This window comes from Paroedura picta, chromosome 1 (assembly GCF_049243985.1).
Source record: "Paroedura picta isolate Pp20150507F chromosome 1, Ppicta_v3.0, whole genome shotgun sequence".
Taxonomy (NCBI): domain Eukaryota; kingdom Metazoa; phylum Chordata; class Lepidosauria; order Squamata; family Gekkonidae; genus Paroedura; species Paroedura picta.
In genome coordinates, this window is record NC_135369.1 from 114416247 (window position 1) to 114443417 (window position 27171).

The following is a 27171-nucleotide window of genomic DNA, read 5'->3' on the forward strand; positions in this document are numbered from 1 at the left end:
CTACTACCCAGCCTTTCTCAACTTTTTTACTGTGAAGAAACTCCTGAAACATTCTTCAGGCTTTGAAAAACCCCAGAAGTGGTATGATCAAACAGAATATGGTTGGGAAGCATAGGTACGTACATGCCCACCTGGGGCTCCTCCGGTTCCCATGCACCCATGGCCCATCACTGGCCATTTTCAAAGGGAGGGCAGGTCAACATGACCATATATGGTCATATCATCTAATAAATGTTTAACAATTTTAAAAAATTAAAAATTAATTTCCACCCAGTTCAGCAACCCTTCCATGGCTGTCCAGAAACCCTGGATGCTCATTAGAGGTGCAAAAAAATAGAGAAAACCCATCATTTAAAAAACCATAATTTGTATATTTTAAATTATGACTTGTCAAAGCCTGAAAGAATACAATATGTATCGCTGTCTTACTTGTCCTGTTAATTTTAGCCCATTTCAGAAATATTTTTGTATAATACAGTATCTGAAGTTGGGACAGCACAGCAGTTTTTAAAGTATTTATATTCCATTCTAGTTTCCCTATTAAATCTCCCAAACAATGACAATTTCCTCACTAAAGAGGAGTTGAGGATGGCTCACAAATATTTAAATTAGTTATTATCTTTCAGAAATGAACCCCTAGGGTCAGTTAAAAGGGCAGAATTTAATATCACCATCAACAACCCAGCGACTGCCAGTCCCTAGGCCAAGCCGGAGCCCTGAAAGGTATCTGTTTCTCCTGCCCAAATTGCCATTTCAGAGAGCTAAGTACTAACCACAGTTGTTGTGGACATGGACAATCTGAAAATCAGGAAGAAGGAATATTGATTATCGAGTGCAAGTTGTATAATCATATTCGCACAGGTGCATTAGTACCAATGTTGATACTGAGAACATTGGCCTGAGAAAACATCGCCTGCAACTATTGCTATCAGACTCAAATAATTTTTTTTACTAGCAAAGTAACAAAATTTGCTTGGCTAGCTTCAAGAACTAGGAAACCCTGGTAAGCACTGGGATGGGAGACCACCAAGGAAGTCCAGGGTTGCTACTACCCCGATGCAGGAAAAGGTAAACTACCTTGGAATGTGTTTTGCTTGGAAAACCTGCCTGATGCCCAATTGTGTTTTACTAGAAAAACCTGCCTGATGCCCAATTCTATTTCCAGGTGCCCCAACAAGAGGACAGGGTCTGCTATGCCAAGAGCAGCAGAGAGATTCAAGACATTTTGCTGACTGTTGCAGATCTGAAGCCCTCTAGTTTCTTTGGCCATTCAATAGTAAAGCCTCCCCTCCCCCCCAAAAGAATTTTTTCTCCTCTCCCCAACTTGCTCAGCCTGTTTAACCTTTTCAGTGCTGCAGGCAAAAGAGAAAAACTCCCGTTCCTCTCCACAACACCCACGAGTGAGGCTGCCCTCAGTGACACTCTCCAATACAGTTCAACAGTCATCCCAGGCAGTCTTCTTAGAAAACTGAAGGTGGGGGGGAGGGAAGGAAATGAAGGCAAACTTCTGCGGGCTCACCAGAGTATATCTTCCCTACCCCCTTTCAAAGTTAATGTTTAGCACACTCTCCCTCTCTCTCCACCATAAGCACTCTACTTACAAGACAATGATGTCAAGTGTGGCACAGAAGCCTGGGAGCAGGGGAAGAAGCTGGCAGCGCAATAGAATGAGGAAAAACAGCTCAGAAGCTGAGGCAAGTCTGCAACCAGCTCAGGAATCAAATCAGAAGACAGTGTGCATGAAGCAGACACAAGTGTAGCAGGGCTTTCCCCTTAGAGCAGCCACTGTTGCTCCCCTTCCATACCAAAATTCATCACTGTCCCTACTGCCCCAAAGTTTCTCACTGCCCCCTTAACACTCCAAAATTCCTCACCATCCCCCTGGATCCTTCCACATACACCCCCACCCCCACCCAGGAGAGTGATACCACCCACTTTTGGAAACCCTACTTTATATGATAATTTGCTGTGGTAACAAAACTAAACTTCATGCAAAGTAAAATTGTACCTCAGAATTAAAGGGCAGATGGAACCTGAACATCAACTAGCTCAACAAAATTTGAGTCCAATAACACCTTTAAGACCAACAACGATTTATTCAAGGTGTGAGCTTTCGAGTGCATGCACTCTTCCTCAGACAATGAAACAAGGATCATAAGAGTGCAGATATAAGGGGAAAGAAAATTAGTAACAAATTAGTAAACTGTCATAACATCCAAATTATGCAGTATGATAATTCCTTGCTAAAAAAGCTGATCAGTCCTTTGGGTTCAGTTATAGCTCACAAAAACATTGGAGAAATAAAAATGTCAAGGCTAGTAATTAGTGGCAGACACTTTCCCAGTTGTGAAAATAAATAATTAAAAGAATCTTTTAATTTATTTCCCCCAAAACTTTGATTTTTTGAGAAAAAAGGGGAAGATTCTTCCTCTCTTCCCGTGTCTTCAAAATGTCTGAAATTTTACATCTCTAATGTTGCTGTTCAGTGTATACTGACAGAGGCATCAGCTTCTGGCAATGTAAGATTTCTTAGATATAAATTTCTTAGCTGCAATTACACACCAACTGAATAATTTTCTTACTGTCATTCTCCTCTCTGCAGCACAAATTTACTAAATGACAGATATGCTAAGGCTGGCAAAATAACAGGTGGACGCCTGAGGGAAAGAAATTCTTAAGCTCTGAGCAGAAGTAGGTGCTGCCTTCTCACAAGGCTTTCCTTAAAAATACAGTATTCCTTTTTCAGCTGTCATGATATGTCACAGGCACTGGTGCCACTGCTGAGCTATGTAATTTATCTAGCATAAATCCCAACAGTTAATACCATAGTATTAACATTAAACAAAAAATCTGGCATTTGTCAAAATCTGTCACTTCAAGTAACTACAGTGTCTTTCTATGACTGTTCTATATTGTTCATACAGCTTCAATTACATAAAAACAGAACTGGTATGGGAACAAAAAACATCTCTACTATAGTGACCACTGACGCAACTTCTGGGCAAAAGGGCTCTGTATCGTCAAGTAGTAATCTAATTGTTGATTTTGTGTGTGTGTGTTTGTATCACACCTTTCCATGACATCAGACTGGGTCCTCAGCTCCTTTTGTTTTGGGTGGGTTTCCCTTGGTTTCTTCTTGGCCTTGGCTTCTGGTCCTGGTTCCATTGTTTTTGCTTATATCCCTGACATTCAAAACTTGCGGGACTACCCTGCCAGCTACAATGTGTTTTCTCCTTTCTACAGGCACCGCCCTCCCAAGAGAAGAATAGTCAAAATTAAGTTGCCTAAAAAAACATACGTATCAGGTGTTAATTGTTTTGGAAGAGGAAACAATTTCAAATATTTGTTTTGCATGTAAGTTACATGATAAACCAGAAAGTCCAAAGTTCAAATCTCACCATGAGCTGCTAGAGATATGTAAATCTTCAGATCTAATATACACTGTATGCAAAACGATAGTAAATCAAGGGATTTTCAATAATAAATGAACCTTCCACAGGACATGATGAATCAACATTTTTTGTTTTGAAATATGAAACACTTTTTCATACTTGTATTGCTGGTTAAGCTAGTCTCTCTTGTTCCCCTGCAAGAATGTTAATTCTTTGAATCAATATAATGCACAGTAAATGTTCCAATATTACCTGACACTGACATTCCACTAACATCACAATTGTCCTGAGTGTATGTTCTGTTGGAAAGCACTAACATTTAACAAAATCTAGCAGTTCAGCTCCCACAGCCAGAAGTGTGGCAGCAGTTAAACACTTTGTGAAAGAGCATAAGCATCAGTAGGTGACAGAGATAAAATTCTTTTGCATTTAACTAGGATAGTAACACTTCCTTAGTAAAAATGAATTCTTCTGAACAACAGTAGCTAAGACAGGACTTTGCGCTGGAAATACTCCACAGAATATTCAAACAAATAAGAAAAATGTACTTTAGGATGTGCTAAGTGCTCACCTTGCACTTTGGGCACTTCTGAGCATTTCTCTGCCCGTGTTCAATTTCACTGGCCCAGTGACGCAACAACTTGTCTCCCTTTTTGTAGTCTTTGCAGTTGACACCTTCATGCCAGGGAGAGTGGCACTTAAAACACCACACAAATTGGCAAGTTGGGCACTGAATCTGTATAAATAAAGCACAAAAATAAAAATTGGAATAACTGACTACTAAGTGTATTTAGGAAACCACAAGTGAACTGAGACAGCCTTTTTAGCACCTTTTCACATCAAAATGGATTTCCCCACAAACCTTCTGAAAAATTTAAAATTAAACTAGACAATCAAGGCAACCTACAAATAGAAAACAAGATGAATCAAGCAAGATTTTGAGAGCACTGTATGTGGTAAGGAATGAAGCCTGAGATGCTCTCAATTCTTAGGACTGGACACGCCAGAGGACTGGCAAGAGCAGCTAAAAAGTAGCTCATGACTAGGCCTTAGCAAGAGGTTTGGAACCCAGAGTGTGAGCATTGCATTCTAATTTTCACAGTCAGGTAATTTACAACTTCGTTGTAATGACAACTTCTTTTCAACCACTTACCTTTGAAGGCTATATTCGGGTTAGCCACAAGCTAACCTATATCTGTTTCTGACAGGTATGAACCTTGTTAATGATCAGATGCACACACTCCCCTTCCCCTCTTCCCTTTCACAAAGAACTCTACTGAAATTTTCCTGGCATTGGAATGCAAATCATAAGTCTGTTCAACTTTCCTTACAATGACTAGCCTTAAATATATGCAACAAGATATTGGACTCTAGTCCATTAACATGGAGATACTTATACTAATATATTGGAAGGTATTTTGATCTAACCCATGTTTTTAATTTTTTTTAAAGAGGCTGGTACTTATGGTTGCAATGATATCCACCAATTACTCCCTGAGGACTTTGAACTGCCCCCACAAAAGATGCCACTGCTCAGTACCAGTGAGTACTGTCACAAAAATTTAACCGTTTGCTTTTTAGTATAATGAATCAAATAAATGTTATACATTTTGTGCCTCAGAAAAAGGAGGTCTTAATGAAATTGCATCAATAATACTTTACTATCACAATGATTTGAATCCCTTAACCACAAATGCAGGGATCAAATAACGACTTTTGGGATGGAAAATCTCTTAAAGGGGCTGTGTCTACTGGGAGTGAACTGGCTGAGGAACCATCCCTATGAGCTTCTCATATGCCATCTGGCATTCTATATTACCTCTGTTGTTGAGGCCTTGAAGCCCAATAGGTGTTGAAGGAATTGCACCATGGAACCATTGCTACCCCTCTATCCCTAGGAAGGAAAGTACAAGTGGCTTTGGAATCTAGAAAAGCTACAATAAATGTTGCTGACTGAGCTGGAGCCAACTTAGACGTTTCCTTGTTCACTATAAATCCAAAGTCTAAGCAGGATGCAAGTATCCTAGATATCTGGATTTTGAGGATTTCAAGGGAGGGGCCCACAAGGAGCCAATCATTCAGTTAAGGGAAAATTGTGTTGATCCCTAAAGAAATCTACTATTGCCACAAAGCATTTAGTAAACACCCTGGGGGTCATAGCCAATCCAAATGTCAGCATGGTATATTAAAAAACCTAAGCCCCCACAGAACTGAAGAAAATTTCTATGCAGTTCCCATATCAAAATATGAAAATGTGCGTCCCTTAGATCCAGGACCGCAAGCCAGTCGTTTTGTGATACAAACTTAACTACTGTCATAAGAGAAACCATTTGGAACTTGGAAACAGCAAAAATTTTATTCAATGCCTATACATCCAATATTGAAGCAGAAGGGTCAAGTAGAGACCACAGAACACATCTTATTTGAGTGCAAGTTGTATAATCATATACGCACAGGTGCGTTAGTACCAGTGTTGACAGAATGCCCTCGTGGCTTGAGAAAACATCACCTGCAACTACTGCTATGGGATTCAAATAGTTTTTTTAACTAGCAAAGTAGCAAATTTTGCTTGGCTAGCTTCAAGAACTAGGAAAGATTGGGTTACTGACGTATAGCCATCATAACCTTGCTGATTGGTCCATAGAATTACTTATATTTTTGGTTAGTAGCTTTTATGGTACGTCCCTTAATCTTGCTTTTAGTTTTATATTTTAATAGTTTTAATAGCTTTATGGCTATTATGTCTCATTTTGCTTTTGTAAAATAGTCAATAGTATTTAATGTTTCTCTTAAATATTGACATTTATGGTTTTGAAGTTTTGAAGTTCTGAAGTTTTACTGCTGAAACATTTCTAACCTCTTATGTATTACCTTCCTTTTTACTGCCATTGTTTATTAGTGCATCTGAAATTTTGGTCTCAATGACTGTAAATTAAGAAAGAAGATATTGAAGCAGATTACAAATGCTTAAAAAGTAGTTACAAAAGCAGCACATTGTACGCTTCTATGGCTGGATTGCAAGCAGACTACATCCCCAGATAACAGCAGAGGGAGACAGCTGAGAGCCTTAATGGCTGCTCTTTGCTTCTGCAAAGCACACTGATCCGCTCTTCCTGAAGAAACAGGGAGTGGGTGGGAGCCCACCTAAACCAAGGAACTCCCCAGAACACATGGCTCAGAATTCCCTGCAGCCTCTCCAATGACCATGTGATGCCACTAGAGAGCACACAGGTACAGCTCAGCTGCTTTAAGGCTGACTTCACCAAATTACTTGCTGATTTCAATTCCAAAAATTGGGCCGTCACACTCTTGGCGCCAAAACTCTGGAATTCTCTTTCCAGAGAGACTAATCTGTCCTCTTCTGTTGTAATCATTCACCAGTGAGTAAAGATTTTTTAGTTGCATTTGACATTCCCTTACTGTTTTCTGCCCAATGTTTTAATTGTATTGTATATTTTAGGTGTGGCTTTGGTTTAATTATGTGTTCTGATCATTTTAATGTTTTTATAGATATAAGAGCCTCTTGTGGCGCAGAGTGGTAAGGCAGCCGTCTGAAAGCTTTGCCCATGAGGCTGGGAGTTCGATCCCAGCAGCCGGCTCAAGGTTGACTCAGCCTTCCATCCTTCTGAGGTCGGTAAAATGAGTACCCAGCTTGCTGGGGGGTAAACGGTAATGACTGGGGAAGGCACTGGCAAACCACCCCGTATTGAGTCTGCCATGAAAACGCTAGAGGGCGTCACCCCAAGGGTCAGACATGACTCGGTGCTTGCACAGGGGATACCTTTACCTTTACCTTTATAGATATCATACATATATCTTTAATTTATTAACTACCTGGGTGGTCCTTATGAGGGCAGAAAGGTGGGACTAAGTTTTGTAAAAAAAAAGAAAAAAAGAGGTCCCCTCTCCAATTTTGTTCAACATCTTCATGCACCCTCTTGCCCAACTGGTACAGAGGTTTGGGCTGGGTTGTCATCAATAAGCAAATGGCACCCAGTTCTTTCTCCTGCTGGATGACTGCCCTGACTCTCCCCCAGAAGCATTAGCCAGCTTCCTGTAAGGAGTGATGAGATGGGTCAAGGAGAGTCATCTGAAGCTCAGTCCTTCAAAGATGGAGGTCCTGTAGCTGGGTAGGAAGGGACCATGTGAGGAAGCACACATGCCCACCTGGAAGGGCTCAATCTCCCAGGAACTTGGGCATGATCCTGGATGCTTCTCTCTCAATGAAAGCTCAGGTCATGAGGGTAGCACGGCTGGCATTTTACCACCTTCACCAAGCCAAACTACTAGTGCCCTTCTTGGCTCTAGACTACCTAGCCACAGTGATCCATGGAACAGTCACTTCTAGACTGGACTTCTGCAACTTGCTCTATGCAGGCCTGACCTTAGCCTTGATCCAGAAACTAGAGTTGGTCCAAAACACAGTAGCCAGTGTCCTCATAGTAACACCATGGACGTCCCACATCCAGCCCATTCTCCATCAACTGCAGTGGCTACCAGTTGAATTCTGGATCAGCCTAAAGATTTTAGTAATCACCTTCAAGGTCATACACGGTCAGGGCCCAGTGTACCTGAGGGTCCATTGTTCTGCCTACTCCCTCAAAGAAGAAGAAGAGTTGGTTCTTATATGCTGCTTTTCTCTACCCGAAGGAGTCTCAAAACGGCTTACACTTGCCTTCCCTTTCTTCTCCCCAAAATATACACCCTGTGAAGTAGGTGAGGTTGAGAGAGCCCTGATATCACTGCTCGGTCACAACAGTTTTATCTGTGCTGTGGCAAGATCACCCAACTGGTTGCATCTGGGGAAGTGCGGAATCAAACCCAGGTTGCCAGATTAGAAGTCTGCACTCCTAACCACTAAACTAAGCTGGCCTTGTGCTCTGCCACCACCAACTGGTTAGAAGAAGAAGAGTTGGTTCTTATATGCCGCTTTCCCCTACCGGAAGGAGGCTCAAAGTGGCTTACAGTCGCCTTCCCATTCCTCTCCCCACAACAGACACCCTGTGGAGTGGGTTAGTGATCCCTGGCCCAAAAGAAGCCCGTTTAACCGCAAGCAAGTCCAGAGCCTTCTCTGCCCTGGCCCCCACCAGGTGTAATGAGCTCCCGGAGGAGATCAGGGCCCTGATGGAACCAAAGCAGTTCCACAGGGCCTGCAAAAGGGAGCTCTTCCACCAGGCATTTGGTTGAGGTTGGCTGGAATCAGCAATACCCACTGGGCCCCTGAACCTCCCTCTCAGGAATCCATGTACCTGCATCTAAACCATGGACCTGTGTGATTACTATCCTGTTAAACTGTTATCTTCTGTTATTGTTATTATTGTTACCATTGTTGCATTCTAGTTTTTTGACACAGAAACTGAGTTCCATGTATAGTTCTGTATGTTCCATGTGATCCAGCCTGAGCCTCATGGGAGGGCGGTATATAAATGCAATTAATAAAATAAAATAAATAGAATAACTGACTGCCATGTTGTTTCCAAGTTCAGTTCAAGTTTCCAAGTTATGTTTTTAAAATCTTTATAGCCTCAAGGGATCAAAAGGATTCTCTCTTACCATATATTCCTGTGTGCCACGGTCCTCAGGCTGACACCTAGTAAAAGTCATCCAGATAAAAAAACAGGCCACCTGGCTTCTACCAGAGATCATGTCTTCTTCACTATAACTGCTACTTTGTGACATTACCTTTTTGTGGAGGTAACGCTGAGGACTGAACCTAGAATCTTTTGCATGTAAAGAACACGTTCTACTACCAAGATATGGTCTCTCCTGTTTTTTCAAACTATATACAAGTGAAAGCCAGGAAGTGGAAATGGGCACAAGAGGAAGAAGTTGAAGGGAAGACAGCAAGTGACCCAACAGCCCAGTCAAAAGCCTCCAAGCAAACCAAGCTTAGTTCCGTTCAGACATGACAAAATCAATGTCAGACAATTTGTCTCTCCACATTCCAAGTTACAAGACATATTCTTAAAAGACTCATAGATTGTTTTTATAAGTTTTTTTTATTTTCATAAAGATAGAAATATAGGATGCAATATGAGTTATTAATACAAAAAACAATAAAATATAATAATCATTTGAAAATGTACGACCCCACATTAACTACACAATGATATAAACTTTTGCCCAAAGCTTATAGACTTGTTCACGTTTGAGTCTAAGAGCCATCCACATTTCCACTACATTTTAAAAAAGAGGCCTATTTAGATATACAAAAGAGAAATTGTTGATAATCAACTTCGTAGACCTCACCTTAACTGCTTGATACAATCTAAGAGCTGTCCTGACAGATATTTCTAGGTTTAAGTTAGATGCTTAGCATTAAACATTTCTTGTAGAACAGTACAAAAGGATTTCATAGCTTCTCCTTATCCTTAATACAGATACATCTACAAGACAATTTGTACTTGACCCGTTCTAAGAACCATCCTGACAGGTATATTTTCAGATTTAAGTTGAAAGCTTAACATTAAACATTTTCTACAGATCAGTGTGAGCTTTGGCCCTATAGCAATACACTAATAAAGAAAGAATAAGGGGGGGGGGAACCCCATTTTATATTCCCAGCACTAACTATTATATTACCTATATGCCTACAAAAGAAAAGAAACAAGAGAGAAAGAACCACTGTTTCCCCTTTTTCATAAAAATAGAAATATAGAATACAGTATTAGTTATTAACACAGAGAATAGTAAAGTTTCCAGGTTTAGATTAAATGCTTAACATTAAACATAGAACAATATGAGCTTTCGGTCTTCTTAAGGGGGTCTCATATCGAGGCTTGCTACATCTTGTCGTTCCCGTAGACTTATATTCTGTCCCATTGGCCTTTGACGTAGAAAGTGCAGTTGTACTCTTTCCCGCAGAATATGCATCAATAAATCTTGAGGCCGTTGCACCTCCTGGACTCCAGTATCAATACAATTTTTTTCCCAGAGAGCTCCTTTAAATCGGTTACTTTCACTACAGATCCATATATCTTTTGATTGATTTTTGTACAATGTTGCTTTAAAATGGCTGTATGTCTTTTTAAAAAGGGTGTCCTTATCTGGGCTGCAGACCTCCGACATCCCCTTTTCCATCTCCAGAATTTCAGATTTGTCTTCTACTGTTGGTTTTCCACCTTGTTTAGTCATCAGCCACTGTTATGGATCCATCATTCCTGTTAGAAACTTCTTCTTGGATCTCCTTGAGAATATTTTTGAGCAATCCTTCTGTAAATGCTTTCAAATCTTGGGTTTGTTTCTCTAATAGATGAGCCAATCTTTTTAACATAGACATGTTTTTGACTTGGAAATCAATAGCCGGCCTCAAACAATTTTACAAGTGGCCAGTAGAGGTCCTCTGTTTTATCCTCTAACGTTCCGGCACAGGCATGTGACGTATTGAAGTCAGTAAGGCAGATATTCTCGTGCTGGAACAGAGTTCTCGTGAGATCTTCCCATTCACAGCTCTTATCTCTTATCTCCGAAAACCAAAACAATTGCAGTGAGAGCTTTTGCCAATTAATTTGAGTTGATTTAAGTCCTTCTTCTGCTTAGTTAGGAGAATTAGCCTGCCTCATAACGAGGTGGCTTTGGGCAGAGCAGAGTAAAAGGAGGGGGGAAACAAAGGGCTTTGATGCAGGAAGAGAGACGGAGAAAAAAAAAACGAGAGATACTTGCAGTAAATGATGTTTTGGAACTCAGCCGATGTCCTCCCCTCAGTTCACAACGTTCATTTGCAATAAATTGTCGTGTAGGGTTGAAGCAGATGCTTTAAGATTACAGAGAGAAAAGAAAGTCCGAGAAAGAATATGGCAGTCGTCCTCTGGACCTGGAACGCTGACAGCCTATAATCCAGGGAGATATACTCCCTAAAGTATTGGAGATGGCCCCAAGAACTTCCTGGGTAGAAAGGTGAGGTGGGGTTTGCGTACCCCTCCTCTTTTCTGCCAATTGCTTGCGCAATTGACCCCTGTCAGGCTTCAGAGATAACAGAGCAGATGCCCTGCAACCCTCTCAGAACGACATCTAGGCCACACCCCCCAAAGACTCATAGATTGTGATATTAGTCCATATTTCTCATTTCAGCTTCCTAGATGCCAGCAACACCTTTAAAGTGCCCAATATTTCTCCAGCCTTGTTTATAAGAAACCATTTCATCTCCAAGTGAAACAGTAAGTTTTCAAGAGAAGTCCTAATAATGTCTTTCTTTGTTTTCCAGTTGCCATAAAATGCTAAAATGTCTTCTTTCTCCTGTCACCTAAGCACATAAATCTGAGATTTACTTGCAATATACAGACTTGGGCAGCAGCAATCTCTTAAAATGCCAAACACCACTGTGGTGTTCTGTTTGCTGCAAAAAAAAAAAAAAAAAAAAAAAAACCATGCCAGAGACACTTCACTCCTTACTGTGATTTGGGCTTCCAGCTATTCACTGTACAGGGGGCAGAATGTTAGATGCTAATTTTAACATTTAATGTTTTGTAAGCCACTTTAATGAACTCTGGTGCTGGAGAAGACTCTTGCGAGTCCCTTGGACTGCAAGGTGAACAAACCGGTCAGTCCTAGAGGAGATCAGCCCTGACTGCTGCTTAGAAGGCCAGATCCTGAAGATGAAACTCAAATACTTTGGCCACCTCATGAGAAGAAAGGACTCCCTGGAGAAGAGCCTAATGCTGGGAGCGATCGAGGGTAAAAAGAAGGGGACGACAGAGAATGAGGTGGCTGGATGGAGTCCCTGAAGCAGTAAGTACAAACTTAAATGGACTCCGGGGAATGGTAGAGGACAGGAAGGCCTGGAGGATCATTGTCCATGGGGTTGCGATGGGTCGGACACGACTTCGCACCTAACAACAACAACAACGAAGCCACTTTAAATATGCAAATATGCGATGTGGGGCCATGGCTCAATGGTAAAGTATCTAGTTTGCCCATAGGACCAATCCCCAGCATCTCAAATTAAAAGGATCAGATAGCAAGTAATGTGAAAGATCTCTGCTTGAGATCCTGGAGAGTCATAGTAGACAATACTGACCCTGATAGACAAATTATCTGATTCAGTATGGCAGCTTTGCATGCATTATAAATCACAACTAATTAATTGAATAAAAAACAAGCAGAGGTTAGATGGGTCTCTTTTTTCAGTTCAGTTCAGCAATCCAGAAGGGCAGTTTAAGACATTTAAAAACTGACACAGAAGCTGAACTCCCAGATCATGGACTCATTCTGGCAGCTGCTAGCTCATGCAATACACTGCTTGCAGCGCCCTTTGGGCTCCTCAGCTAGCACGCCAAGGTCTCATCCCGTTCCACACTAATGAGGACTTTATCCGTTTAGTTCTATTCCAGCTTCCTGCAGAGGATTTATTTTCACTGCCACAAGTAGATCAACAATTTCAGATATGTTCTTCCAGATATCTGACCAAGACACTATATTTTTATTTTTTAAAACCCTTCTTCTGATTAAGAACTGTACAGCTAGTCTGGATCACATGGCTGCAGAGGAAACCTGAAAAACCTAATTTGGAGTTATTCAAATGTAGACAAGTGCCTCTCCCTTTCTTCTCTTTGTGTGTTGGTAAGCATGGGTCAAATTAAGCTTTTATGGTGCTTACAGGCACAACAGTGCAATTCCATTTTTCAAAAAGGAAAAATGATTTTATTTTTATGCAGTTTTATGCAGTTTTGATTTATTTTAAAGCATAGTTGAGCAAAGAGAAACTATGTTAGGCAAAGAGAAACTAAAATGAGCAATGAATACAGATTTCTCCCTCTAGGTCTCAAACTTTCCAACCATGCTAGTGAATTAAGAGACAGGCTAAACTGTTGGAAGTTATCACATTTCTGTTTTGGCCTCTGTTTCCAAAATGCTTCTGGTCTTCTTCACATATCTGTTCTGAGTACTCTTCTGTTTCCCCAAACTTCAAAGTCTACCCAAATTGTTCACAAGCTAAAGAAATCTTTCAAATTTTCTCAGATCTCTCACATCCTATCTGATATGAAACTGCTAATTTCTGGGACAGGGGTGCACAATATAATACTTCACACTGACTGCACATGGCCTTGTGGACCCCTGTTTTTTGTCCCAGATTAGAAACCTTTTACCAAGTCACATCAGCTGACATAGAAGCCTTCCCAAGCAGGAGAGTAGGGATCAGAATACCAACACACCTTATTCCTCCCACACACATATACACCTGGAAAGCTTCTTGCTTGATACCAGCAGAGACATAGCAAGAGATTGTCCAGGCAGTGTTCAATGTTCCAACTCACCCATTCAAAAAACTCTTGCCTCTTCCCAGCAGACATACAGTGAGAGGCTTTCTAGATGTGATAGGAGGGCAAGAATAGCAAATCACTGTTGGTATTCCATGTCTTGATCGCTCTCCCCAAATAACTGGCTGATGCAGTAGAACAAAGGTCTCCAACCATCTTAATCCTATGGGCACGTTTGGAAAGTTGAAAACAAGTGGTGGGTGTCAAAACAATATAGCTGCCATTACCAAAGATTAAAAGGTTAGGGTTTCCAAAACAAATATTCTTGTATTACTGAGGTAGATGTTTCCAGATGCTTCCTTAAGACACAAAGGTCTTGGTCCTTCTGAATAGCTCTTCCTACAATGAAGTTGAGGTAAGTCAGGATAGGCTCTTAGCTTCCTGCAGGAAGTAAGTAGGTGCCAGGAAATGTATTGGTGAGCACCATGGAACCCATAGTGAGGATGACTGCTCTAGATGCTTTCAGAACACAGGCAATACTGTTCCCCATCCTCCACATCCACATTTCTTTATTGCATCTCAAGGACAGGCATTTCATTTTCAAGCACCTAATGTCCAATAGGGAAATTTCCCATGGGAAATCAAAAACCAAAATGTTCTCATGCCCAATAGAACAACTGATACATTCTCAAATCAAATCCTTACTGTGCGCCATAAGTCAGCTGCCATCATGGGAGTAGAGCTGGGTGCTGTGGAAATGGCAGTCTACAGCTCTTTGTCAAGATCAGTCATGGCCCATATATCTGATTCAGTTGTGCACTTTCATTCTAAGAGGTTACCTGAGACTGTAAATTCACCATTTATCTTGCAAAGTTATATTTTTGTTATACCAATAACTATGTGAACAGCTGAAATGTCATTTTAATACACAGCTCTCCAGTATGCATCTAAGATCAAAAATGGTAAAAATCATTAGAATATGGGAGATAGATGGGAAAGATGGCTGCTTGAGCACTTCTCCTAAGGAGGAGCTCTTGGTCTGTATAGGGGGCTGAACATATCTACGTCCGGCAGAAGCAAGCAAGGTGCACAAACCTTGCTAAATTCTCCTTATAAGAGCTTTGGAAAGCTCCGGAACTCTAAAAAGGACCGTTACTGATCTGCGGAGAGAGATTCTCCAGATCTTAAACTATACGTGACTACTAAAGGCCAAGAAGCAGTCTGCCATCAGAGCCTTCTTCAACAAGGATCGCCTTTTCTTTCTCATTCCTCTCTCATTTTCTGAACTGCTTTGATGAGACTTCAGAGTTCTCTAACTTCAAATGCCTGCTATCAATAGTGAGTAACGTTTTAATGACACTAAATTGTTTTTGTACACCTCCCCCTGTCTCGTCTACCAAGCCGCAGCAGTGAGTTTATCTTTCTCACAAAGACTTTCCTGCTTGTTTTTCTTGTCTTTTTTCAAACTCTGGGGGAAAGGTGAAACATATGAACAATTTTTAAAGATAAATGAGCTAATTTGGACTGTTTACATTATACGGAGATTTCCCTTGATAACAGCTCTCGCAATATCTCTCCCACTGTGTGACTTTCTAAGCAAGCAGAACTTCTGCGGGAGGACCTCTCCTGGCTGTTTGAAACACTGCACAAAACTGGCTGGTGTTGACTTCTAAGTCTGATTTTTAATATGGCTATTTTGATTCAGATGGTCCGTCTGTTAGCAAAACAAAGAGAAGATCTGAATGCCTTCACAGAAAATTTGTTGAAAGATATTTTTAAGGAGATCTGAAATGGCAAGAACAGGAATGATGAACCAAATGATAATGATACTATTAATCAACTGGAACAAAAAAATAGCAAGAGTGAAGAATTACAGGATTGGAAATCTTCAGCGGAAGAAAATTTTGAAGCATTAGAGATGGAGTCCTTCAGAAAGCAAGACCTGCAACAAGAACTTATTATCTTCTCTGATCAAGTTCCCCCAGATGAGGTTAGCTTTACTAAAAAGACATATTTCAAAGCAGAAGCACAAAATAATCAGCCAAAAGACACATTGGTTTGTCCTGAAAGTAATAATTCTAAAAGAGCTTCCCAGGAAAAAAATGGTCCTAACACGCCCCAGATTGGAGATCAGGAGGTGCAACTGTTTCAAGAATCATTGGCAGATATTCTGTGGAAAGGGACACAACTTCATTTCCTAAGCCTCGAATTGAGACCTGCTTAAGAAGATTGGGAGGAGATAAGGGGGGGGGGGCTGACATTTTTCTATATTCTGTTTTTGTATGGATGGCATTAATACAGTAACTGCAAAGATTTTAAAACAATTTGAATTGAAGAATTTAAGAGCTGGGCTAAAGTAGCTGTAAATGTCATGATAAAGGGTTTTATTCCTTTTTATTTTCTTTTTATAAATACTAAAGTTCATATTGTTTTATAAGAAATGCTTAATATTAAGTACTTAAAATATGTTGTTGTAAACAAGTGCAAGAACCAGTTGATTTTCTAGCACAAGGCTATGCCTTGGTTCAAATCTAAGGGTAATTTTTATAACACCCAAGTATGACTGTAAGTGCTGGAAATGTTATGTTAAAGTGGGATTTTTTTTGTTGTGGCTTTGTTTTTATATTTACAGGCAACAGACATCTACAGTATTCAGCAATGCAAAACTTCAAGCAAATGGGGACTTTGGGGAGTAGAGGGAGGGATGGTATTGTAATATTGTTATCAAAGATATTTTTCCTTGTTCTTTCTATATAAATTTTTTTTTAAATTATATATAAAAAATCACTAGAATATGGAAATGAAATGGAATAAAATCATTATGCAGCAGATTTTGGGCTAGGAATACCTGCATTCAAATCTTTATTTGGCCTAAAGTTTGTTGGATGGCCCATGGAAGGTCAAACATTCTTTCACCCTCAACTCTCCCATTGGTAAAATGGGAAATACTATATTTACCTCCAGAGCTGTATTCAAATATGGAACAAAAACTTCATAAAGCAAACATTTTCAAAACATACTTTTAAAAAAGTAAAGTGATAGTACATATAAAGAGTAAAAACACTTTTTAAGTTTACGTGAAAAAACAGGGTTGCACTTACCAGTAATTTATTGATTGACATGGGGACTGTGTATACCACAAAGAGGTTTTAATAGCTAAAAGCCTCCAGGGGGTACTGTGTGCTTGAGCTTGAAGCTCCTTTTTCCATCCTAGTGTTCACCTGCTCTGGACTCCCAGCGTCCCACCCTCAGTATCTCTGGGGCAGCCAAAGTCCAAAGAAAGCATGCAGTGGGGCTGGAGGAAGGGCATGTATGCCACATATGTACCACAGTTAACAGGTACACACAACCCTGTTTTCATAATCAATCTTCTGTGCAGTCCCACATAGTGATTCTAACCAGCTATTCTCAAGGCAATAGGGAATGCTCTTCTCACTTGAACAATAAGGACTAACTTGCCATCTCGAGCTTCTTGCCTCACCTGCAGATTGAATGCATACTGGCACAAAAAAGTGTCAGCTGAAGCTCACAACGTGGTTCAACAAATCTCAACCAAAGGCACTCCATCAAAGAAGGCTGAAGAGGAAGTCACTGCCCTAATGGAATGGGCAGAAGCTTAGCCTGTGAACAGCAAACCTTAATAGTGAAAACAATCCACTGGTATAAAGTCTGAGTTGAAGCCCTCTTACCTCTGTTGGGACCCACAAGACACACAAAAAGTGCCTTATCCTTGCAAAAACCTAATGTTCTGTTAAGGTACAACAATAAAGCCCTTCTAACATCTGAAGCAGATTTTCTCAAGCAGGGTTTTCTGAAACCTTGGGGCTTCTTGATGGCCCTAAAAGGGTTTCCTGAATGGGTTGGAGTTAATTAATTTTTTATATATTTTAAAAATGTGTTAAACATTAAATGGGTGATATGACCATATATGGTCATGTCAACACACCTACCTGGTGAAATGGTCTCCCAGAAGAGCTACGGGCCCGGCTGGAGTTAACACAGTTCCGCAGGGCATGTAAGACGGAGCTCTTCCATCAGACTTTTAGTTGAGGCCAGGCTGAATAGACAATGCGGCCCCTCCTTGAAGGCTCCCTATAATATCACCCAAGGAGGCAGGGTGAGGGTATTGGTTGTGACTTCTAGTTGTGGGTTTGTGGGGGATTTCATGCTTCTATTCTTGTTTTTTACTGGCTGGCTGAGAATGGCAGCCTAAAAATGTAATTATAAATAAATAAAATAAATGGCCAATGATGGTCTGGAGGGGGGGAGGAAGGAGAAGGGCCCCAGGTAGGCATGAGAAAGGCTGATCTAAAGAGTGTAAAGCCCTTTCATTTCTGATCCCGGTGAAGGGATAAAGATGGGCAAAATGATCACTTGGAATAGGTGGAACGTTGAAATAATCATTGGGAGAAACTAAAGGCTGGACCTAGGAACTACTTTCTTAGGGAAATTTTTCAAAAACAGAAGTTCTACCTGTAAGGCTACTAGTTCACTAACTTTCCTAGAAGTTAGGGCCACTAAAAAAAGCAGACCTTCATGGATAATTCAACCAAAGAACACATGGCCAAGGGCTCAAAGGTGAACCAACACAACTGATTGAGACCACTGCAGAAACAGTAGAGAACAGAGACTGAAGATTTCTTTTTAAAACCTCTCAGATAAGCAGTGAGAGAAAAGATTCCCCTTCAATCAGAGCCAGCTTGGTGTAGTGGTTAGGAGTGCAGACTTCTAATCTGGCATGCCAGGTGTGATTCTGCACTCCCCTGCATGCAGCCAGCTGGGTGACCTTGGGCTTGCCACGGCACTGATAAAAATGTTCTGACCGAGCAGTGATATCAGGGCTCTCTCAGCCTCACCCACCTCACAGGGTGTCTGTTGTAGGGAGACGATTGTAAGCCGCTTTGAGCCTCCTTCGGGTAGAGAAAAGCGGCATATAAGAACCAACTCTTCTTCTTCTTAATAGGAAATAGCTGCAAGGTGGATTCTCTCAAAGTAAGCAACCACAGGGGACCATGAATTTCGTGAAAATTCTTGGGGCAGTGGCCAGTCCAAAGGGTAAGACAGTATACTGGAAAGCCTACGACACAAAAAATGACAGTATTTACAATGTTGTGCATTAACAGAAATGTGAAAGTAAGCATCTTTAGATCAACTGCAATAAACCAAAAGTTTAACTTTAATAAGGCTAAGGAAACCATGAGGCTAAGGAAACCATGTAGAACTTGGAAACAGACATAAACACATTCATATCCCTAAGATTTAAAATGGGTCTAACCTCCCACTCATCCTTTTTGTCTACCAAAAACAGATGTGAAAAGAAGCTATCAGATTCCTGTGGGTCCATGGCCTCCTCAATTGCCCTCTACTCCTGAAGGACAAGTAATGCGTCCCTGAGGCCCTGCAACACATTGTTAACTGTTCTCAGTGAAGGTGAACTCTAACCTATAACCAAATTTGACAACTGAAAGCACCCATTAATCAGAAGTAATTGTTTCTCAAGCTGAATAAAACTGAACCAACCTGTCTCTCAATCTGACATGAAGAAATTCTTTCTAGTTGTAAAAGTGCTTTCTGGGACTGAGTGCCTCCATGAATGAAAAAGATTGGTGGGTCTGCCTAGGCCTATTGTTGCCCTCCTATCTGATGTAGCCTTGCTGTGAAACAAAGGACTTGGGGGGCAGGATACTGGGCCCTTCATGGGCTAGAACAGGGGTAGTCAAACTGCGGCCCTCCAGATGTCCATGGACTACAATTCCCAGGAGCTCTTGCCAGCATTCGCCAGCATTCGCCAGCGAATGCTGGCAAGGGCTCCTGGGAATTGTAGTCCATGGACATCTGGAGGGCCACAGTTTGACTACCCCTGGGCTAGAATAATGATAGTCCTCCTGATAAGAACTGCCAAGGTTGATGAAAGGCCTTTGTTTGAACTGTGCTGGACCAGTAGGTGACATCCCCAAGGATTTGGATTTGTTTATTCTTCTTTATTAAAGAGTCTCATCCATTCTTTCCAAGAAGAGAGATGATCCCTCAAAGGGAAGGTCCTCCATCCTGTGCTAAGTATCTACCAGTAAAGTGGTAGACCTCAACCAGGCATGCCTTCTCAGGTCAATATAACTGGCCATAGACTTGGCTGCAGAGTCTGCTGCATGGAGACCTGCAGTAACTGGTTATTTAGATAGTTTAACAGCTTCAGGGAATACTTGTCTTCAGGCAGCAATTCCAGTTAAGGAAGCATTCTCTCCCACCAAAAAAAAACTAATACTCAGTCATAATGGTTTGATAGTTAGAAATCTTGAATGTGAACAGAAGAGGAATATAATTTTCTTCCTTTTCTGTCTGTAGGTACAGAATGATAAGACCCCCTTGGGCTGCATCACTTCTATCATGAGTGAAGGCAGGGGGAATGTGGTCAAATAATTGAAAGACTCATTCTTAATCCTATAAAATGATCCACTCTTCTAGAAGTGGACTGAAGACAGGCAGTTTTTTGTCACAAGTTAGGAGTCAGGTTTTCCAAATGTTCTAAAATGCTGTTTCAAGGTATCTTTGGGTTCATGATCGGAAGTAACACCGTCAATCTCAAGAGACTGAGCCATGCAGAGCATCTGCCCATACCAAGGTCCTCAGTAGGACCGTTAATGCACTGGGAACTTCACTGCCCCAGCTCCCGTGCAGAAGCACAAATCGGGGGTGGATGAGGCGCAATAGGCCAAATGTTCCCCCATGTGGGTGCAGGAAGAGGTGGGGCAAACTGCCATGACTAAAACTCCAGCCTGCAGCCCAGCATGAAACCTCCAGTGCATAAACGGTCTAGGAGATGCGGGAGAGGGATCCCTCACTCTTTTGTTTGGTCTCATATCAGAGACAGTATCTGAGCCAACAGACTCCACCGCCTTATCATCACCTTTCTGCTTAGGAATAGGTACAGAAGAGTGAAAACATCTTGATACAATGGCAGATGGTGGGTATGATGATGCTTGATGAGGGGAACAGTGCAAACCTGGGTTTCTAGAACCAGGGGCATAATTATCAAATACCAGTAAGGATGTGAAAGTCAACGCAAAGATGGAAGTGGCTGTGCCCATGCAACCACTGGTTCTAGTTGAGAATTACATGGAATCTGTCCAGCTGTCAGATCTGTATCTATCTCTCCTTCCAAAATTGAAACTGGAGGGATCCTCAAGCCCCAATGGGAGTCTTGGGTGGATCCACTATTTCTTGGAGATCCAGCGTCAGATCTGGTGTATAGATGGGAGTATAATGTTGTGACTCAGCCTTGTACCTCTCCTTACTCTTAGTCTCAGTCTTGGGTTTCATGTCCATGGTTCTGACAAACACCACTGGGTGGACAGAGACCAATTAGATTGGATACACTGAGATTTTGACCTGGGAAATTCTGGAGCCAACTTGGTCGAATCAGAGAACACTGGTTTCAAGTCTTTTCTGTGGCTGAAGATGACTTAGACAGGAATCCATTGACTTAAGGTCTTTTCCCTAGAGCACCATTGTGTGTTTTTTTTTCCTGATTTTCCTGAGCTTTAGAAGTGAAGCACTGGTGAGCTTTACAGGTACAGACACTGTGCCCTTCTTCCAAGCAAAACAGACAAAATTATGTTCGTCTGTTTGAGTAATTGTGGCACCGCACCCAGTGCTCTTTTTGAATTAAAACCTTTGTGCATCTGCAAGATGGGCTGGGGAGAAAACAACCTGCCCACCACACAAATCAATCCACAAAATATTCATAAGAACATACCAGCTGGAAACCTAGAAGCTGGAACCGTCTCCTTCAGTGGCAAAAAGGGACTGAGGGTAAGGTCCTGGGGCTCCCTAGCATGTGACTGCTTGGGCAGAAAAAAGAGCTTCTGGCTCTGTTACACGGTGCCTTCTGGAGACTTTTAACTATTAAAACCTCTATGTGGTAGGCTTGCATATGTACAGACTCTATTGTGGGACTGAACAGAAGATCGATGCTAAATCAACATTTCCATATCAGTGACAGATCTTGGATGTTAACCATTTACATTTTCTCTTAGCTTTACGGCACCTGGGGTGCATACAAGTTTTCTCACCAGCTTTCAAATCCAAGCTTTGATTTTAGAACACCTTCTGCAGCACTTAGAAGAAGAAGAAGAGTTGGTTCTTATATGCCACTTTTCCCTACCCGAAGGAGGCTCAAAGCGGCTTACAGTCGCCTTCCCATTCCTCCCCCCACAACAGACACCCTGTGGGGTGGGTGAGGCTGAGAGAGCACTGATATCACTGCCCGGTCAGAACAGTTTTATCAGTGCCGTGGCGAGCCCAAGGTCACCCAGCTGGTTGCATGTGGGGGAGCGCAGAATCGAACCTGGCATGCCAGATTACAAGTCCGCACTCCTAACCACTACACCAAACTGGCTTAGTCACAAAGATCATGGACAATTCACTCGCTACTAGTTATTTCATAAATAGCTGCAAGGGCCCCACCAAAGGTGGGCGCGCTTGGCAGGCCGTGGAGAAGGGACCTCCCTGCCTCCTCCCCGGCCGTGCTGCTTCCCAGCAGCCCACCAAGCGCGGCCACCGCCTCGTTTGGCGGGCCACAGGGAAGGGAACTCCCCCCTCCTCCTCGCCATGGCCCCTTTCCTGCAACCCGCCAAGCATGCCCACCGGCTTCAGGAGGCCGTGGGGGTGCTTGTTGGGCCGCAGAAAAGGGATCTCTCCCCACCTGCCATGGCAGTTGCTTACCTGTCCCCGGCAAGTGTGTGGGGGGAGGGGAAGAGACTTGCAGGGATGAGCGGCTGGTGAGGGAGAGTGGGAGTTGCACGGGCACAGCCAACTTGGACAGCTGGACTCATCCCTCCCCGAGGCCAGTTTCATAAATATAAAGAGACACCATGCATAAGGATAAATTCCTGTCTGGAAACAGAATACCAGCAAGAAGAATGTCTACTTCAAAAGAAATTAGCAGGAATTTGAGTTCAGCAAATAATTTTTAACAGAACTGTATATATCTTGATCTCTGTATTTTCTAATGCAGACCTCTCCTCTGTGAAGCCATAAATCATAAACCATGATAGCAAAAAAGCAAAAACAAAACCCACAAAACACTCAGCAGTTTAATATACTTTTTAAAGTCTATTAGCAGATATTGCATTGTATAAGCAACCAGGCACTTACTACAGCAAATTCTAAAATCAATAGTTATCCAGGTCCAACTATGGCCAAAAGTATATTTAGTACACATCACAGGACGAAAAGAAGTCATTCATTTCTAACCACTTCAAAGACTATTCCAAATAATATATTTCTCATTTCAACCTTTCCAATTCTGTTCATTATAGCATGGTTAAATAAGTTCTTTTACAATCAATTAGGTTTGCATTCTAACTGGATGCAACTTTCCAGAATCTAAACAGCGGTCTTGCGAAGTCATGCTCAGATTCTGTCAAACTGGACATACTAGTGTCCTGAAATTGACGCAATAGCTAATCATAACATAACTTTGGCTTCTCTAAAACACAGACAATAACATTACACACAAACTAAGCTACTGCCCCAATTTACTAATGGAATAACAACGTACAGGGCAGCCCTTAACCTATGAATGAATTGAAAAAAGCCTGTTAGCAAAAGCCATTCAGAACTTTGAAAAGCTCACTTATAAGCATATATATTCAATACTTCAAAGAAACTATGATAATGTTCTCCTACTGGAAAGTATAAACTGCAAGATCTGGAAGTACATTTCAGACTGCATTATTCGTTCAACACAAGCAAGGAGGAGATGCAACAAACCAAGAAACAAGTCAACGGGCTAGTTATTATGATTTCAAAAGAAATATTAGGTGACTAAAAAGTGGTATGATACTATACATTTGTATTCCAAAAGCACAGCTTACATTAAATTCCAGTAAGAGAAGAAAGCCCATTTAATGCCCACCATATCCTGGCCTACTTTTGCTGCTCACAGCTGTGACTAATCCATAGTTCTGGTGAGCATGCTCACTTTATACTTGTTCTCCATTTTGGTAGGAGTTGGAATGTGGCCTCTCTTCCTGAAGGTTGTAAAGTGCTTGCATTGAGGGCATGGCTTGGTGCTTGAGCTAATACGGCCGAGTTCCAGGAAGTACTTATACTTGATGATGTCATCATGTGGCAAATGGTACAGGACAGTTGTTTCATCTAAACGTTCACTGCATTCTGTTATTGGACACTGGATGTCTGCGAGTCCCACCTGCACCTGCACAAAAACACAGAAGTAATGATCAAGCATACATTTCCAAGAACACTGTATACCGTCACTATACAAACAATATTTATCTTGCGAGTGTACATAACCAAAATCATATTTTATACTGCAGTAGCATAAAGTGCTACCTTTATAAAGACAGATTTAATCAAAAGCTCACTGAATGTTTACATGGCATACAACACAAAATATATCACTGAAAGGAAAACTTCTTTCCATATCAGAACCCGCAAACCCACAGAACAATTTGTCATCAAAACCCACTCTAAATGAATTCGCTCCTCCGAGTGTCAATCCTGGACTAAGGAGGCAATGGGGAGGCGCGCAAAGCGCACCTCCCCATTGCCTCCTTGCCCGCCATTGCCTCTGCCTCAATGCGGGGAAAGGAGCAGGGCCCTGCTCCTTTCTACCCGCACACCCACACAACTTTGCCTTCTCCCGGCCGCTGGAGCGGCTGCGCCGCCTCGCTGCCGCCGTGCTGCCGCTCCAGCGGCCGGGAGAAGGATGCCGCCAACATCGACACTGAGACAACGCACCCGCCGCCTCAACCAAACCACCACCGCCAACACTCCTACGCTACCCAACCGCGCCTCGCCACCAACCTTCAACGCTTCCTCCCCTCTTTTGCGACTTCGCCGCGTCACCAGCCTCCCAAGACGCACCAAGATGGCTGCCGCGGCAACGCCGCCGCCTCTGAACTGCCCCGCGCCAACGGGCCCATCAAACATCGCCGGCTGCCCTCTACACCAGTGGTCCCCAACCTGCGGGCCGCGACCCGGTGCCGGGCCGCAAAGGCCATGGCACTGGGCCGCAGCTCCCTCTCCCCGCCCCCCCCTGCAGTAAAAAACTTCCCAGGCCGCAAGCTTGCGGCCCGGGAAGCTTCTTACTGCGGGAGGGCGGGGAGAGGGAATCAGGGCCAAGCCTGCCCCTATGAGTCACACCCCACTCGCCGGCCCCAGCCCTGCTGCGCAACCACACCTCACTGGCCACACAGAACCCTGTAGCAGTCCCCCAGGGGACGGCTAAACCCTTCTAGCGCCCATTTTATTTTCCTGTAAAATGGGCTTTAAAGTTTGTCATATTTAGAGAATTCTAAAGTATAACACCTTTATCTTCTGTAATAAAAACTGCAAATATATGCAATACTTAAGAAAGAGTTGCTTTAGAAACAACGTCTTAGCTCAATTTGTGGGGCACACATCAATTACAGCCAAGTTATTGTAGCCTGCTTAACAGTCTTGTACTTCATCATCTGAATATCTCAACACTAAACATTTGAACTTGTCCTGGAGCATCTTCAGCATAAACTTACAGTGCCGAAAGACAACAATGTGCCAGAGGTCAATAGTGTTATTTTAGTGCACACTTCATATCTCCTCATTTAGAAAACAATACACTGTTCCTTGCCAGAACAGCAATAAGCATTGAAATCAGATGTGTAACCTTTTACAATTTGATTTTACTCTGCTTTAAATAAACTATTTATGGTAATTAATTTTAATTTAATATCAGTAGTCCAACAGTATATGTAATAGGTAGCCTGATCAGACAATTCCAGGGGTGATGTGTCGATAAGGTGATGGATACTTTTAGCAAATGAATACTTTTAGCAAAAAAACCCCAAAGTCTATTATTATCACCATGAAAAACTAAATTAGTGAAAAGAAACCTCAAATCCCTGATGTAGACACTTCTTCATTAGGCTCCTCGGTGTCCAGACCCTGTGAGATCAAGCAAACAGGAAGTCCTTTAGCTAAAAAGAAAATCTTGTAGGTGCAGCTGATAAAATAGTTCTTTGACCTTTAGCAACTTTGTAATAATCAATCTTTTATTTATGGGGAATTATTCTGTTTCTACTGAAATTCTGTGAGATGGAAATCACAGGTAAATCCCACATTAAAGACTGATAGTTAAGTGGATACATTTAGAAATGGTAGACTATGGTCTTAACATGTTTCTTCACTTTTGCCTTGCTGAAGCATCAACATAAATTACAGTAGAAAAGAGCAAAAGTCCAGTAGTATCTTAAATACTGACACATTCAAGTGGATAGCCATATTGGTCTGAAGTAGCACAACAAAATTTGAGTCCAATGGCACCTTTAAGGCCAACAAAGATTTATTCAGGGCATAAGCTTTCATGTTCATGCACACTTCTTCAGACAATGGAACAATATCATAAGAGTCACACCATGGACGAGAATGCTGGAAGTGAAGGGAGCATGTGAAGGGTGGGCGCTACTCAAACAAGAGCTATTGTATGCTCAATCCATGACTATCCTAGAAAGACGCAAACACTGCAGGAACTCTAAGAAGCCTATTTAGATGAACAGAGGAACTTCAAGAGGAACTAAGAAAGAAAAGGAAAATGTTCAGGAAATGGAGGGAAGGACAGAGCTCTAAAGAAAAGTACCTACATGGTACTAGGCACTGTAGATCAATCATCAGAAAGGCCAAAGATGAGATTGAGCTAAGATTGGCCAGGGAAGCCCATTGTAACAAGAAAAGATTTTTCAGTTATGTGAAGAGCAAACGTAAAGTAAAGGAGGCAATAGGCTCACTGTTAGGTGCAGATGGACAAACTCTAACAGAGGATGCAGAGAAAGCAGAAAGGCTCAGCACCTATTTTACATCTGTTTTTTCCCACAGGTCAAAGGGTTTAGGCACATCTAGAGATGGCAGTAGCGAAGGGATAATGTCTGGGTGGCAGGTTGACATGGACAGAGAGGTTGTAGAGAGGCATTTAGCTGCACTGGATGAGTTCAAATCCCCTGGGCTGGATGAAATGCACCCGAGAGTGCTCAAAGAACTTTCCGGAGAACTTGCAGAACCCATGTCCATCATCTTCGGGAACTCTTTAAGGACTGGAGATGTCCCGGAGGATTGGAAGAGAGCAAACGTTATTCTGATCTTCAAAAAAGGAAGGAAGGAAACCCAGGAAACTGCAGACCAGTGAGTCTGACCTCTGTTGTGGGGAAGATAATGGAGCAGATATTAAAGGGAGCGATCTGCAAACATCTAGAGGACAATTTGGTGATCCAAGGAAGTCAGCATGGATTTGTCTCCAACAGGTCCTGTCAGACCAACCTAGTTTCCTTTTTTGACCAAGTAACAGGTTTGCTGGATCGTGGAAAATCGGTTGATGTCGTTTACTTGGATTTTAGTAAAGCTTTTGATAAGGTTCCCCATGATGTTCTGATGGATAAATTGAAGGACTGCAATCTGGATTTTCAGATAGTTAGGTGGATAGGGAATTGGTTATAGAACCGCAATCAAAGAATTGTTGTCAATGGTGTTTCACCTCAGAGAAAAGGTTATTGAGTTTGATTACAGGTCAAAGGGTTTACGCACATCTAGAG

The 27171-nt window shown here is 42.0% G+C and overlaps 1 protein-coding gene across 2 annotated transcripts in view; it reads right to left on the minus strand.

The window, feature by feature from the left end:
• The window catches only part of RNF217 (ring finger protein 217), a 68718-nt gene that overhangs the window by 22458 nt on the left and 19089 nt on the right, over positions 1–27171 (minus strand). For both annotated transcript variants that reach the window (XM_077300364.1, XM_077300371.1), the window contains exons 2-3: positions 23571–23804; positions 3964–4128 (exon numbers count right to left, since the gene is read on the minus strand). In XM_077300364.1, coding sequence (XP_077156479.1) covers positions 3964–4128; positions 23571–23804 — 399 coding nt within the window. The remainder of the gene's footprint in view (positions 1–3963; positions 4129–23570; positions 23805–27171) is intronic.